General features: G+C 49.7%; 1 protein-coding gene across 3 annotated transcripts in view; it reads left to right on the plus strand.

The window, feature by feature from the left end:
- Positions 1 to 16,115, plus strand: part of SEPTIN11 (septin 11) — a 45,158-nt gene that overhangs the window by 10,351 nt on the left and 18,692 nt on the right. For all 3 annotated transcript variants that reach the window (XM_056489015.1, XM_056489014.1, XM_056489013.1), the window contains exons 2-4: positions 11,737 to 11,851; positions 13,819 to 14,014; positions 14,813 to 14,999. In XM_056489015.1, coding sequence (XP_056344990.1) covers positions 11,737 to 11,851; positions 13,819 to 14,014; positions 14,813 to 14,999 — 498 coding nt within the window. The remainder of the gene's footprint in view (positions 1 to 11,736; positions 11,852 to 13,818; positions 14,015 to 14,812; positions 15,000 to 16,115) is intronic.

Raw genomic sequence — 16,115 nt, forward strand, 5'->3', positions numbered from 1 at the left:
CTTAGCTCCTAAAGCCTGGCCCTTGTGCAGAGCTGCCCTGGGCTCTGGAGGCAGCAGAAATGCATTAAATATGCGTCTGCTGCATGCACCAAACGAGAAGTGGGGAGCGGCACAGGGAGGTGTTTTTAGGCACAGGCTTTTCCCAAGCAGCATCTTTGTCGTTTGGGAGGGCAGTTTCCTTGTTCCAGGTGACTGGACTGTCTGGGCACATGCCAGATCACTTGATCTTGCAGCTCCAGGGCAGCTCGGTCCCACTACAGCCCGGTCCCCTGGCTCGGGAGCTGCAGTCGGGCGCCTTTCCTCAGCACCAGGCTCCAGAGCCACATGTGAACCCTGCAGCACTCCAGGCCTCTTTCCAGCTCGTCAGGCTCCTGCTTTTAATTAAACTGTCGCGACACTGGGACAGCCCGAGGATGCCTGCCATCCCAGAAGCCAAAGGTCCGGCTCACAAAGGTGTTTGGGAGCCTTGGAATGCGGATGGGAAGCCTTTCAGGGCAGGATCGCTGCCTGCCTCCCAGTAATTGTGGTTGATGTGCTCTCTGCTCATCCCTCCGCTCTGTGGCAGGGCTGAAAACATCTCTGAGCTCTGGTTTTAGTAACAGTCTGTGTCAGAGCTGAGGGGAGCCAGCCTCAGGGGATAGCTACCCCCTGTGCAAGCCTTCCCTCTGCAGAAGGTGATGTGCACTGCTTACCTGTGAGGATCTCTGTGGATTTGAGATAGCTGCAGAAGGCTCCAAGGAGATTTGCTGTACTTGATCTGTGTTACCTGGCGTTTCTTTGCACTTTATGCCTCTAGGGTCAGTCACACGATAGAGCAGGGCTTGCTTCTGAGCAGCTGCCTGCCTGATGGATCACTTGTTCTCCTCATGGAGCTTATCCCTCTGCCAGCCATGGAAACATCTTCCCTCACACTTCTGGCCAAGTGTTGCTTCAACGACTGCTTGCTGCCTCTCTTGTTACAAATGCCCCTTGTTCCACGAGACAGGTTGAAATGCAACAAAATCCTCAAATGTTCTGGAGCTTTGATACATACCACGGGCTCACTGAAGATGCAGCCCTGCCAGAGACTTTGTTGGGATGCAGAACTTGGGAAGAAGTAGCAGCTAGGGGAAGTCTGGTCTGTAACTAATGTGGGGGGAACACACCAAACATAGGGTTGGTAGGAGGTTTTGGATCAAGTCCTTGGAATTATTTCTAAGTCCAAAGATAATTTTGTTCTTACAGGATGCATTTAATTACCTTGTGGAACATAGCCACCAATGTAGGTTTGAGTATAGAAAGAGTGTTAGTACTTTGCTTTAGGAATTGTTGTTTTCTACATGTAGATATTCAAATAATAGTTAGTGTTAATGAAACTTAGCAATGGCCAAAAGGAAAATATTTTTCTCTTGCTTATTTCCTTGTACTGTACATTTAGACACTGTTCTCGTTGTGTTGATTTGTTTTTCTATTTTTTTTTGTTTGAGCTATGTATGTCCCTTTTTGTAGAGCAGAAGGGAAAATTGTTCACCAACAAAAGCTAAGTTTATGGATACTAGCATTTGCTGAGGGTTCAGGGGTTGGAAGCACCTGAACCTGCTGACATGAGGGGACCTGGGGTGTCACTGGAGCTGCAAAGCCCTTGCAGTGAGGAAGGAGGAAAAGGACTGTACAGGCTTGTGCTTTAGCTACAGCCACTGATGGGGGGGCATGTGGGGAGGTTTTTCACATGCAGCAGCTTATGCCAGTTTTGCATCTGACTTTATTTGCGTTATTAGGATTACACCAATAAATCTGCTCTAAACCTGCTGGAAATGCTGTGACGTGGCTGTTTGCCAGCGCTGTGCACGCTGCCCCTTGCCAGGATCCAGCCCTGGGGTGGAAGCTGTGCTCACACAGCTCAGGAGGCTCAGGCATCCATCCCAGCTGTGGCCCCGCTGCCTTCACAGGAGAACCCCGCTTGCACCAGTGACGTTTTTCACTTTCTTCCCCAGGAATTGCTGCTTCGGTTGTAGAGGTGTTTGGAAAAAGAGGACCCTGCAAAAGAGCCTGGTGTTGGTGTCATGGCCTGTAATTGAGGGGGAGATCCTTCCCCACTGGATGGAGTTCCCAGGCTCATCTCTCTTGTGGGGTGATGGTGCTGCCTGAGCTGCCTTTGGAGGCCACAAGGGCTTTGGATTTCTGCTGGTGTGTTTGCAGGGAGGCTGAGGATGTTCTGGAAAGGACAGGGATGGTCAGCTGCTGGAGGGAGTTGGGCTGTGCTGCACCAGAGACAGACCTTGGTGGCCTGTGCTGTGGTAGGGACTTGTTCTGTCAATCCTTCACACTGTGTTACTTTGTCACCAGCAGCTGGAATGCAAGGAAAGCCTGCTCCCTTTTTGGGAGTGGGGAAGAACAAGATTAAACTCCACAACACAGGCAGCGTGGGACTCTTGGTACTTCTGGGAGTTGGTTTAAGTCTCTGGAATGAAAGGTTTATCTCTGCTCCAACTCAAAAACCGGAGCTGTCAAGCTAATCCTTGGATTCTTTGTGAGTAGAGAGTTAATCCTTTCTTCTGGTGCCATAAATGTTTATTTAGCATGAGTTTATGGAGTTTCTGTAGCAGTTATTAGTGCAGCAAAACACGAGGAGGATAAAAAAGCTGATGTGGGGTGGCCTTCAGGTCCCATCTTCTAACTATCCCAGTGTTACAGCTGTGCTGCAGACCTGGGTCAGATGTCCTGTTCTCTAGAGGAGCTCTGGCCAGTGAAGTTTTTTGGAAAGACAAAACATGGTCTTTCAAGGTAACCACAAAAATTTGGGATTAGTGAGGTGGAGGGAAGGAAGTAATTCAGTTGGAATATAGAATTACTCCTATTCATAAAAATTTTAGTATTGGCTTCCACTGCTTAAGGCAGGAAAACCAGGACTTGCTGAAGGCAGGTGGGGAACTTTGTTGCTTTGAGTCAGTTGAGAGCTCAAAGTCTATGGACTAGCATTTCCAAAACTGTCAGCCAAATAATTGAGTAAACCTTTGCCTTTTCCTCTGCATGCAGATTCAGTCAATGTTAATTCCACTTCCATTCTTGCTGAAGATGAAAAACTGTGTGCATAGGCAGACAGTATTTGTAATTTTCAATATTTATTGATTGCTGACCTTTTCCTACTCACGTTGAAGGATTTCTGTGTCGCCCTGGAAGAGCTCTGTGTGCCATAAGGGGCTCTGTGTGTTCTGTTTCCCTTTTTGAAGCAGATGTGAGGCTGTGACTCAACACTCAGTGTATTAGACTGTGCAGTGAATTCATTCAAAGCTGGTTCTCTTGCTTTGTTGTTTTCTGGTTACTTGGTCAGAATCACACCCAAGTGTACCTGTTGCTGGTGAGAGTGATAACTCTAGATTTTCTAGACCCAATATGTTTTCTCTGGCCTTTGACTTAACAACCTTACTGCTCTATATGCATGTACATATTGCATATGAATTTAAGAAGAGCTGGTCTGAGCCAGCTCTCTTCAATCCAGTTGGTACTGAGATTTTCCAAGGTGATGATTAGTTTGAAGTTAGGACCCATTTATACTTACTGCTGTGATACCTGGGCATGGGATAAGCCATGTGTGCATGTCCATCTGTGTCACCTCAGGATTTAGGTGTGAAGACAGCTACTGTGAGAAATCTGAACTCTTGAGAACAGCATCAAGAGAAGTGGTAAATAAACGACCTGAAGCTTTGATAGGCACAGGACCAACATGGATCCTGCTTGTGAGTCCCAGGGATGATTAATTATCCAGAGCACGATCTGGGGCACCTTCCAGCCCTGGGGCTTGCTGAATAGGAGCTGACAAAACGTGCCCTTGATGCATGGCTGCAGCTTTTCAGGAAGGAACACACAGGGTTAAGGAGCTGGGAGGCAGCCCTGCTGGGCTGTGCCTTCACCACCTCAAGGAAAGCTGCTGCTTTTTGTGTCCCAGAGGCCCTTAATTTGAGCCAGGTATTGGAACAGTGCTGCCTTGTTACAGCTTTGTAAGCAAGCCCTTTGGGCTGCTTTCCCTTCTCAGAATCCCTCTTCTGTTCTGGCTGTGTTCACAGCCCTAACTGGACTGGAACTGGTGGAAGCCTGGGGAAGGTTGGAGGAAAACCTGGCTCTGCTGCCAGGCTTGTCTTAATTGTCCATTTTTGTGCCTGGGGGCAGTGTCCCAGAGAGCTGCCTCCTCTCGGTGGGTAACTGCAATCTCATGGAGTTCATGTATCACCCTTCCCTCTGTATTGGGTCCCATGGAGGGCTGTGCCTCCACCTTTGAGCCAAGCATGGATCCAGTGACTGAACGGCCCTGGTGCAGCTGTTTCAGGGCTATTTTAAGTGCATGACAGAAGGAAATGGCTGTTGGGTTTTTCCTCCCTGCTGCCTTGCTGGACTGTATCTCTGTCACTGGTGGTGTGGGACTGTGCAGCCAGAAGGCTGGAAAAGGGCAAAGAGCTGAAAGAGAGGAAAGGATTTCTGATGGCTGTACCCTCCTGCTGTCTCCCAGCTGGCTTCTGAGTTATTTTAACTCTTGAGGTGCCACGTTCTCCAGTCTAAGTCCTGGAGTCACAGCCCGACCTGGGTGTTGTGTCACTGTGCAGCTTCAGGGCTCACCTGGAGGAGCCTGCAGCTCTCTCTGCTGTGCCTGGCTGAGGGGATGAATGGCTGGGAATGCTGAGAGGGCTGGTTTGCCTTTCCCTGCCATGAGCAGCAGCTCCCATTTTATTCCCTCAGCCTCATACTGGCGGTCAGAGGCAATTGCACATCATCCTCCTGTCAGGAGAGAGATTGGCCAGAGAAGCTGAGAGCATCTGGTTCTCATTGGGCTCTGCCTTTGGATGGTCTTCATTCTTGTTTGTCACATTATTTTTTTTCCCTTCCTTCCTCTCTCCTTTTTTATTTTTTTTCCCCTTCAGTGAGTTTACAAGCCTTGCTGGAATGCACATATGGTCCTTATCATCCCCGAAGTCCAGCTTTTTTTTTTCTTTTGCTGGTTAGCAGTTTGTGACATCAGAGGCTGTTAGAAGCATTAGTCACTTTTTCTCCAAATAGAAAGACCCGTGGTTTTTGGAAACCTGTGGAGGAAAATGTCTTTTATGTCAGTTCTTGGCATACATGGAGCTGTGAGTGCTCTGAGCTTGTGCTGACCTTTAGCCAAACATTTTGCCTGAAGACAAATGCTCGTTCCCACTCTCTGCCTCCCCTCCTGAATTGTCAGATTTTGCTGACTTCCCTCTTTGCAGAAGAATGTGACTGTATCCTTTTCCCTGCAGCTTCTGCCGAGTTCCAGCCCCTTGCCAATGTCAGCAGCTCCCTCCCCTCGCTCCCCCCGGGGTGCCCGGAGCTGGCTGGGGGCAGGCAGCTGTCCTTGCCTGTGCCAGGGGCTGGCCCTGGAAACCAGGAGAGTTATTGGGTGCTGCAGGTGGGCCTGTGCTCCCCATCCCCTGTGCATCCGTGCCGGGGGGGCTTGGGGGCTCCTGGATTTGGGCTTTTCCTCTGGCGGGCTCTGTGTGTGTGGCTGCACCTAGGCAGGGGCCAGCTTGTGACTGCTGCTCCCTGTTCCCTCTGTCACCCTGCCCTTGGTTTAGGGACCAGCCCTGGAGAGAGCATGACTGTGTGCTATTGCCTGTGTCTGTGGGAGCGTGTCCAGCACCAGCAAGCTGCTCGTGGGAGCCCCTTGCTTGGTCTCAGTGGCAGCTTCCTTTGGCTGCTGGTCCCCAGACCCATGAGATTTTAGCTGCAGACCAGTATTTTCTGCAAGGGGGCAGCACAAATCCCACACCTGCCCTTCCTCATCTGCTGCTGCCCAGGGCTTTGTTGGTCAAGTTGCTTCCATAAAATAACCTTTTCTGCCATGCAGGTGCTTGGGGATGAAAAGGAAAATCCAGCATATTCAGGGAGAGCCTTTTTGTTCCCTGTGACCTCCCTGTTTAATGCTCAAGGGAGCCAACTGTGGCATGACTGCTGACAGTATTCCCTATTAGTGGGATAGAGACCTGGCTCCTTGTATTGTGGTGGGCATTGCTGGAGGGCTGGGGCCTGCTGAGGGGGAGCTGAGTGTCCCTAAGCAGCTGCAGCTGCTGCCAACTTTCATCCAGGAAGATCAAGATGGTTTCCTGCAGTCCATCCCTCAGGGACAATAGCTGCAGCAGTGAGTCACTGGTGGGTTGGTGGCAGGGAGGAAGGCACAAATCCCCACAGCTTGGTTGACACATTAATGTACAGAATGAGAGCATGCCTTCCACAGGGGTCTGCTCTCCCTGTTGAAAGAAAAAGGGAAAGAAGAAAGCAAGGGGGAAGAAAAACAACGAAGGACCTCCCAGACTGGAGTAGCATTTGCCTGAGCCTGCAGCCAGCCAGCAGCAGTGGAGCCAGGAACTCCCCCTCCCCTGCTGGTGACACTGATGGTTATCTTAGCCTGAAACAACAGCCAAGAAGTACTTCCTCTCTTTATGAACTGATTAACTGATGGATTGCTATCAGGCCTTTTCTTCTGGCATCCCTGCATGCCAAGGAGGGGAAGGGAGTTGTTCTTGCTTCCCATGTTCTCCCCATACTACTCATAAATTCATTTGTTCAACAGTTAAGGGTTTGGCCGTCCCTTAACTCTGTATAAGGAAGGGGAGTGGAATTTTGGGTACTGGTATCTGTTACTGTTATTAAGGATCAGGGAGCTTGGCTTTGGCATAGACACTGGGAATACTTAGTGCCCTGCTGGCAGGGACATCAGCTCTGGGAGAGGGATGGATCTGACTGCTCTTTGCTTCTGTGCTCCTGCTTTTTTATCTGAGCAGACTAAACTATCCCTGAGGTCCCTGGCTTTGGATGCAGCATCTAAGATGATTTGACCTAGTAATGGGTCAAAAATGTTGCTGGTCTGAGCTGCTGACAACAATAAAAGCTTTTAGAATTTCTTAAAGGTGCCTCCTAAATCGTGTGGCCTCAAATAACTAAACACTTGCTTCATATTTGGGGTTGAGCTCAATATTTTGCATACCAGCATTTTTCCCCTGGTGAATCTGAGGCTGGCTTTTGTTTTCTTTAACTCTTGGGAGGCCGTGTGAAGCTGACCCCCAGCCGCCAGCAGCAGTGGGCCAGGAGGGGCCCGAGGGGAGCCTTTTGCCAGCAGCCTTAAAGCAAAGGGGCTCAGCCAGGAGCTTGCTGGGATTGGGGAATAGCCACCATCATGGCTGAGGCCTGAGTGAGGAGAGAGACTGGAGACTGGGACAGTAAATGTCCTTGTGCAACTCTCTCCTTGGCCTTTTGGCAGCGGGGCTTTTTGCTGCCTAGGAGAGGAGCAACTTTGCTTTATTTCCAGTCAGCTGCCAGACACTTTGGGAAGCATAAGGACTCAGCTCTGCTTTGTGCTGCCTCTGGAGGAGTGGCACTGGACCACCTTTATCTCCAGCTCCCCATCTGCACACAGGCATGCTGTTCCTGACTCCAGTGAGGAGAATAACTTTCTCTTTATTCCTGCTGGCTCTGCCAAGCCACTGTGGCTTGGGAGGAATGAGCTGACTCTCCTTGCACGTGCCTCATCAGCTGAATTGTTTAATCTTCACTGACTCCCATCCAGCCAAACCCACTGTTTGCCACAGAGCATCCACTACTGCATTGCTTGACCTGTGAAACCATTGCCACCAGGAGCTATGTGTGGAGAAAAACACATCTACAAGAGCCTTGACAGGGTTCTGAGACTGCAAAACCATTCTCATCTTTTGCAAGGAATTTTTACCCCCTGAAGAGCAGTGGGACGTGGGTTTCCTGACAATCAGTCTCTTTATAGGGGTGGCAGGTAGTATTTGCTGTGCCTCTGGGGGCCTGTCTCTGCTCAGTTTACCTCTTCCCTTCCCCTCCTGCAGTTGAAGCCAGCAGCTGTGATAACAGCAGCTCAAAGATTATTGTTGATCCAAGAAATATCGACTGTGGGATGCCTTGCAAGGCTCTCTGCAAAGAGAAGTCAAGTGGTCAGCATCTTTCCCAAGAAACAAGCATTTTTTTGTCCATGTTACTCTGTAGTTTTTGTAGGGGTTAGTACATAGCTCTGGATGCTCAGAATCACTTCCTGCTCATGGATGGTATGGGAAGAGGGAGGGAAACAATGCTCTGTAGTGCAGGGCTCAGTAAAGGAGACGTGGCTGCCTTAAGGAGGAGTTTAAAAATACAGACTGCTTTTGGGATGTCTTAAGCTGACATGTGAGCACTTCCAGACACCCAAGTCTAGCAGCACATCTGGTGCAAACTGGCTGATCTCTGCAGAGCTGCAGTTTTACCCATGCTCATCTTGTCCATGGATCCTGAAGCTGGGAGCAGGGAGAGGTACTTGCCAAGCAGTTACTCCTTAAATGTGCTTGTAAGAAAGAGGTCAGTGCTTCAGACACTGCCTCTTGTCTGTGGTTACCAGGGCATCTCCCAGGACTGTTTGTGTGAGTGACTCCTGAGGTGTTGATGTCCAGCAGGACTTCAGGTGCAGTGCTGGGCAAGAAGGCAGTGAGGCAGGGTGAGGAGATGCCTTTGCCCTTGGGCTGCAGCACCTGAGCAGCACTGCTGGCACCCTCTGGAAGAGAAGCCATGTGGCAGGAGGAACAATAAAGCAATGCCTGTGGCATTCCCATGGCCTGTTGGTGTAGCAGGGGCTCTGGGAGGTGCCCAGTTGTCAGTGGGATGACTCAGTTGGGATCACAGCCCCCTGGCTGTGCTCAGGAGCTTGTCATGGCAGCTCACAGCTGGAGAGGCAGCCTGAGTCTGACTGAGCATCCCCTTGTTGTTACAACACTTCTGTTCTGCCAGACCCCAAGTGTGAATCACTTGCCTGCTCTGCTGCTGATACCCTGAGCCATCAGGCTTGTTGCTCTCCAGCAGAGGCTTCCTTTCCTTGGAAGAGGAATGCAAGTGATGAGAATGCATGGAAGTGGATGAAGCTATCCTTTGAAGAGGTGAAAGCAGAGGCCTGGCTGCAGTGCTGAGTGGTTATGCAGCATGTGCACCTCTTTGCTCTGGACAGAAGCAGCCTGCAGCTCCCCCAGAAACGTGTCAGCTTTCCCAGGGGCTCTGCACGCATTCCTGGCTTTGTGTGTGGAGGAGAGGTTTAGAAATTTAGTTCCTTTGGCTCTCCTGCCTGCTCCAAATGTCTGTCTGTGGGCCTTGTGCAGAACTGCAGCGATTTTCTGTGTCTGCTCCACTCGGGGAGATGCGCTGCATCCTTGGAACATCGAGGGAGTGGATGCCTGGCTTTGTGTTTCATCTCTGCCTGTGCCTCAGGCCTCAGATCTTTTCACCAGTGTTTTGATGTTTTGAGCAGATATCAGGCTCCTCTTGTCTCCTGTTGTGCAGCACAGCCTGTGAAAAATACTCAGCATTGCAAAGTGCAGAGATGGTTTTTGTTTGTTCCACTGTTGATGTTTGCCACTCGCAGAAGAAAAAAAAGTAAAATAAGAGGTGGGAAATAAACCAGAGAAGGTCTGCAGCAAAAATAACTGACACAGATGCAAGAGATGAGTCTAACTCCTGTTCCTGCTGAGCAACTGATGATGAGGCAGGACTTGCTTTCCCAAAATATGTCAGGGAAAGAGATACTGGTGCTGTGCTGAGAGATGTTCAACACCCACCACTTTGTGTGAAGCCTGTGAGTCATGGGCCCTAAATTGCTTTCTGGGATCTGCTCTGAGCTCCCTGCCCTTGATCATAAACCCAAGCCCACCAGTATTTTTAGAAATACAAATGTTACAAATATTTAGTTTAACCCATTCACATCATACATAGGGCCTTTTCCAGGGGAATCCCTTTTGTGGGTCAATGGGGTGATGGTCTTTCTGGGTGGTTTTCCTTTACCTCACCTGAGTGAAGGAGGTGGCATCTCTTAACCACTTTTAGCTTCTGTGGTGCCGGTGAGTAGCTCCCAGCACACAGAGAGATGGAGCTGAGCAGGCTGGTAAATTGGCATTTACCTCCCACAAGCCTGGTTTAGGTGCTAGGAGGAGACTCGGGTATCTAGCACAGGTGCCAGGCTCTGTGTGTCAGCAGGGCCCAAAGGAGCCCTTTGCCCACTCCTGGCACAGACTGAGGTATTCTCACTTGGACATGTCGCTTTTCTCAGGGCATTCTTGTATTTCTTTAGGTCTGAGTTTGTTTTCATCAGCACTCAGCCCAGATGTAACTCATTTCTCCTTGCAATTGGTGGCTGGTCTGTTATGTTTTGAGGAGGGAAGTGGAGCTGCTCACCAATTGTGCAGAGAGTGGAAAGTCCTCCTCTGCTTTTGATTGTTAACAACCAAAGAGTTGTCCATGTCTGGTCCACAGCCCACTGATTTTGTGGAAACAGACTGCCCACGACTGTAATTTACTGTGGCCTTGGTGGAGTGACTCAATTGAGAGGGTTTGGGTTTGGAGAAAGGTTAGTATTTTCCAAATCAAGGACAACAAACTTTAGGTGAAAAATGTTGTGAAATAACAGCAGAGCTGCTCCAGGTCTACTGAGTTGCTGTGGATTTTTTTGTTGGCTTGTTTTACTGTGCTTGGGACCTTGGCATAACTGGGAAGAGGTGACTGGGCTGGCTTCTTTTTCTGAACTTCTCTGTGCATTGCCATACAGCTGCTGTGGGAGGGTCCCAAATAGAGCCTGGGGGTGGTGTCTGCAAGGTCTGTGCTGCTCCCTTGCCCTCCACAGAGCAGCTCTGGGTGTTGGGTGCTGTCAGGGGTTGGGTGTCAGCTGCAGCCCCCGAGCAGCCGAGGAGGAGAGCAGGTCACGGGGGGTGACTGGCACCCCTGGGCAGCCTGGCCTGGCTCCTTTTCCTGCTGAGGACAGGCAGAGGCAGCACCTCAGGTCACTCAGGAAACACTGGGAACGGTGCCCTGCTTCCTCACCTCGTGTCAGATGAGGATATTTGTATACCAAGGCATGGCAGAGCAGCAGGCTCGCTTTATCCCCTTCCTGTCAAAGCCTGGAAAAGCAGGAAAGAGTTTGAGCTGGCTCTAGTGGCACAGCTGCTATCTGAGCTGTGTCCTGCTGTGGTCATGCTGAGGGGTTGCAGGAAAAGGGCAAGATTGTTGGCATCTCTCTTGTGGTCCTGGGAGCACAGAGCAAGTCTGAGAGCTGCTCCTTTTCTCTTGCACACTGAGCCAAGGAAAGCAGCACCTTGGCTCTCTGCTTGCCTGCACAGGTGTCTGTCAGGAATAGCTCTTGGAGTTGCAAGCAGGGCCATTTCACAACCTGTGCCAGTCCTTAGTGTGCTCCTGGAGACAGCCAGCCTCACTGGGAAGTCTGGGGAGTTTCCCATGGTGCTGGGAAGTTCTGAAGTAGAAGGTTGGCTGGTTTCTGCTGTGGGGCTGTGCAGTGGACACGGAGCAGCCTCAGCTGCTTCACCAGCTAAACAGGAACTGGTTAGCTCACTGCTCTGACTGTGCTCCACTCTCTTCCCCAGGTGTCTGCCTAAATAATCTTAGGGTAACCCTAGGGATATGGGATGCTGAGGCCTCAGGAACAGCATTTGGGTGTTGCAGGTTGGTGAAGAATCATGGTCTGTTGGTGACAGGCATGGAGAACCAGTGTGGTGGTGTTTGCCTGCCTTGGGGTCAGGGACATTGTACTCCTGAGCCCCACAGCAGAGATGGATAGAAGAAAAGGAAAGTGGTTTTGGGAAGGAAACCTCATCTCAGATCCTGCATCCCAAAAGCCTCTGTGTCCCTAACACAGTCCTGACAGGACTCCTTCCCTGATGGGGTGTTGCAGCCCTGCTAAATGCTTTTCTTTGGGTCCTACAGAACGATGATCTCAGGAACCTGTCGCTGTCCGGCCACGTGGGCTTCGACAGCCTCCCAGACCAGCTGGTCAACAAGTCAACGTCCCAGGGCTTCTGCTTCAACATCCTGTGCGTGGGTAGGTCACCCTCAGGACACAGCTCCCTCTGCCCAGGGCATACTGGCAGGAAAGGGACACTTTCTTCCCAGAGCTGCTCCACGGAGAAACCCAGTATTCCTCTTTCTCTGCCCTGTCTCCCGAGCCAAAGCATGGAAATTGCTACCTGTTAAAATCTATCCCTTTGATCATCCAGCGGCTCTGCTCTCCCCAAAGGCTGCCCATAAGGAAACTGAGTGAGCTTGGGAACTAAATGTATTTTTAAAAGGATGTTCACTTAAATCTGCTTTTTCTGGGTGTGGAGGCTGTTTCTCACCAAATTGCATTCCTTCCCTTCAAAGGTTTGCCTGTCTCCTTACATTCTTAGTTTCTCCTCTTGGAAACTATGCCATTTTTAGTCTCCAAGTGATGTACTGAAGAACAAAGCCTGCCACCTGTCCTCTGCTGAATTTAATCTGCAAGCTGGTTTAATAGCCTGAGTTACTTTTCCCAAATTGTTCAGAGGGTGAAATATGAGGAGGCAACATCTTCTCTTGGCTGTGGGGAGGTGGCTGCTGTCTCGGTGCTCTGTGGATGCTCTGCAGTTGGAAATCCACTGCTCAGCCCCAGGGAGCTGTGAGCCAAGCCAGCTTTGGCTTGTCAGTGAACCCAGAATCTGGTTCTGGAAATGGACAGAACTGCTGGGTTTTTCTTTTTACTTGGCAGTGCAGCCTGCAAACATCATCTTTCCATTCATTGTTCATGTAAGCCTCCAAGAGGGGAGTATTGTCCCTTCTAATTAGTTACATTAATTAGCTGGAAAAACCCCACAACCCTCTGACTGTGATTTTTCTACAGCAAATTGAGAATTTCTGTGAGCTGCCTGAAAAGAAATCTGGCAAACTCGACTCCTCTCTGCAGCTTTGTGTGTGAAAGGAGGAGATAAGAGAATGGTTGCACTTGTGCACACTCAGGCTCCCAGCCCTCACGTGACTCTCATAGCAGCATGAAACCATTTCAATCCAGCAGGGAACAGCCTGATTAGCAGGCAGCTCTTTGATCAAAATGGCATAAATTAATTGCCTTTCTCTCTTGCAGTAAATATGCCTTTCTTAGCATGTCTTAATATGTCTCCATTAGCAATCTGATCCACCTCTTTTTTTTCTTGTCAAATGTGCCCCTCCACCGATTTTCACCCCATATTAAAGTGTCATACAAACTGCTGCAGTTGGCCAAGGAACAGAAGTCTCACCCTTGAAAAAAATTATTGTTAAAAATTGTGATTTGAGAGAGGACAAATTAACTTCAGTGTTGCAATGTGAGACTTGTAATTGGGATGTGAAATGCTGCAGAGCCTATCTGGCATAGAGCGCAGCAGATCACATCAGGAGCTCCCTGAAATTCGCAGCTTGAGCCATGGGCAGTCTGTGCCATCAGTTTAGGACTTGGCTCTCCGTGTGAGTTGCCTCAGCCCACCCCTGCTCACAGCATGGGTAGCAATAGCTCTGAGAGTGTAATTGCTAAACAAACAGTTTTGACTGAAAAATGGGATTTAGGCTAATGCTTTCATCCACATTACTAATTGCACTGGGGATTAGTGAGGCTGTAATAGTTTAAAAAGTTGGTATTTAAGCAGTGTGCCTTTTTTTTGTTTTAAGAACTCTGTATATATTTCTCTGTCTCAGATTTTTGTTGTCTTAAGTTGCACTGTGGGTTTTGGATGATCTTCTTGAGACACCAAAGCTGCCTTAAAAAGGCTGAAACAAAATCAGGGAATCAGACATGGAGTTGAGATAATTTACAGGTTTCTATCACGAAGAAAGTTCCTGGGGCACTGGTAAAGGTGGGGACTGTCTCTGAAGGCACCTGTTCCCGCAGGGATGATCTTGCTTAGCCATGTAGCCTAATTGCACTGCTGCCCAGTGGAGTAACCCCTTAAGCTGGTGGAGGTGCCAGGGGAGGAGCAGGAGAGCAGTGGCGCCGCGCTGACGCCTCCTGTGCCCGCCCAGGTGAGACTGGCATCGGCAAGTCGACGCTGATGGACACGCTGTTCAACACCAAGTTCGAGAGCGAGCCCGCCACGCACAACGAGCCCGGCGTCAGGTTGAAAGCGCGCAGCTACGAGCTGCAGGAGAGCAACGTGCGCCTCAAGCTCACCATCGTGGACACCGTGGGCTTTGGGGACCAGATCAACAAGGACGACAGGTGAGCCCAGCTCTGCCCCAGGGAAGTGCCACTGCTGCTCTGCAGGGGCAGCAGCTCCCGCGCTGTTCTGGGGGCGTTTCCAGTCCCAAAGGTGATGCTGCTCCTGCCTAACCCTGTGGAGAGAAGGGCATGGGGAGAGCTTTACTTCTGCTGTGTCCTGGGTGTGATTTGCTGTCCTCCAGTTTGAAGCTTCCCAGCCCTCCTTTGCTCCGCTTTTTTTACAGGGATTTCTTCTAATATAGCTCCCAGTGTGAGGCCTTACTGCTTTCTTTGCACATCTCTCTGAGGTTTTCAGTGTCTCATGGTCAGAGACAGAATTTCCATAAGCCAAGAAACTGGAGCAGCAGTCATTTTACAGACCCACCTAGTGATCTCCATGAGGCTGCACTTGTTGGAGGGGGAACACATGGAACAGTTTTCCTTCCAGAAGCACAAACACTTAATTTGAATAAGGACATGTTACACTGCATGAGCTGCTTTTTAGCCAACAAAATGGTCCCATCAAAGTCCATGAATGGTGCAGTTGTCTTCTGAGCTTTGCTCACAGGCTTCAGTTCCTGAAACAAGCTAGGGGGTAGGTCCTGATTTCACGTTTGAATTTTTATGTTAGATGATTTTCAGTGAGATTGGCAGAGCAGCAGCTCATAGTTAACTGGAGAGACCACCAAAGGCGTTCCTTTCAGGGTAGCAGCCTTGTGTGATTTCCAGGCGCCTGAAGTGCAGGGCTGAGTGTCCATCAGTGGTCCATGTGGTCCCAGCAGCCAATTCCCTTCTTTTCCCTGTGCCTTGTCTCTGCAGCTACAAGCCTATAGTGGAGTACATCGATGCACAGTTTGAAGCCTACCTGCAGGAAGAGCTGAAGATCAAGAGATCCCTGTTCAACTACCACGACACGCGGATCCACGCCTGCCTCTATTTCATTGCTCCCACCGGACACTCGCTCAAGTCCCTGGACTTGGTCACCATGAAGAAGCTGGACAGTAAGGTACTTGCTGCCTGGGTCACCACGGCCCTGGAGTGCTTTCATTATCTTGCCATCTGCTCAGGACAATGAAGTCTGGGTTTGGTGGTGGGGAATTGTAGACAGAAGGTGTGAGAAGCACATCTTGGGCGAGCTGCTGTGTTATTCTGCTTCACATGCTGCAGAGATTTATTGGGAGTTTGGACTCCTGCTCTTTGCCAGCTCTACCTTGGCTAGGGAACTTGGCCATGTGCTCCCCAGCTAATCTTTAAAGTCAATAAAGACAGTTCAGGTCATCTTTCAAAACAAATGGAAGCGCTGTGTCTGCTTGCTCTGACCACATCCAGCTAGACAAAAACAGTGGTTTGATCTGCTGTGGCAAATGTAGTGCTGTTCTAGCTGTCATGTCATAAACAAGAATCTGAATAAATATGTTACTTGGCATCTGCTTTTCCAGGTACCCTCATGGGTTGGTTTAAACCATGGTTCAAAGGAGATTGCCCCTTTTCTAGGAATAATAAGGGTAGAGCTTGAGTAGCTAAACTGAGCCTTCTCTGTGCTCCTTTCCATCATGATTAAGCAATTTAAATCAGTCCACTGTGCACCTTTGGCTCATTGGATCCTGATTCTGCAGGACATCAGTGATGACAGTGGCTCTTTGTTTCCTAGAGAGGCCAATCGATTGCGTTTTATGTGGTGATGCAGAAAGTTCCTTGCCTTCTTCAAGTGAAAATAAGGTTATGGAGATTTATCCCAAGTGAGCTAATTGACATTCCTGTTCCATCTTCTGGCCAGGGGGGATTTAATAACTCCAAACAGAATTAAGTGATGTAATAGAAAAGGATTTTCAAGTACTGTAGTTAAAATCCCTCCATATAGGTCGATATTTCTGTTATCCTCAGTACAATTTCTGTCTGCTGTTGCAGGGAAAAGCAGGCTTGCAAGATCAAAAGCAGAAACTGTCCCTCTGGAGGGTGGAGAGAGGGAAAGAAGGCAGGATCTCTATCCTTGCCAACAGCCTGTCTAGGGAAGACAGTAACTCATCTTTCATCTCAGAGCTGTGCAGGGAGGAGTGAGCCCTGGTCCTGCAGTGCAGCAGTGTTCAGGGGCACGTGAGGGCACGCAGGTGGGGGAAGTGTG

The sequence above is a fragment of the Oenanthe melanoleuca genome, chromosome 4, assembly GCF_029582105.1.
Source record: "Oenanthe melanoleuca isolate GR-GAL-2019-014 chromosome 4, OMel1.0, whole genome shotgun sequence".
NCBI lineage: Eukaryota > Metazoa > Chordata > Aves > Passeriformes > Muscicapidae > Oenanthe > Oenanthe melanoleuca.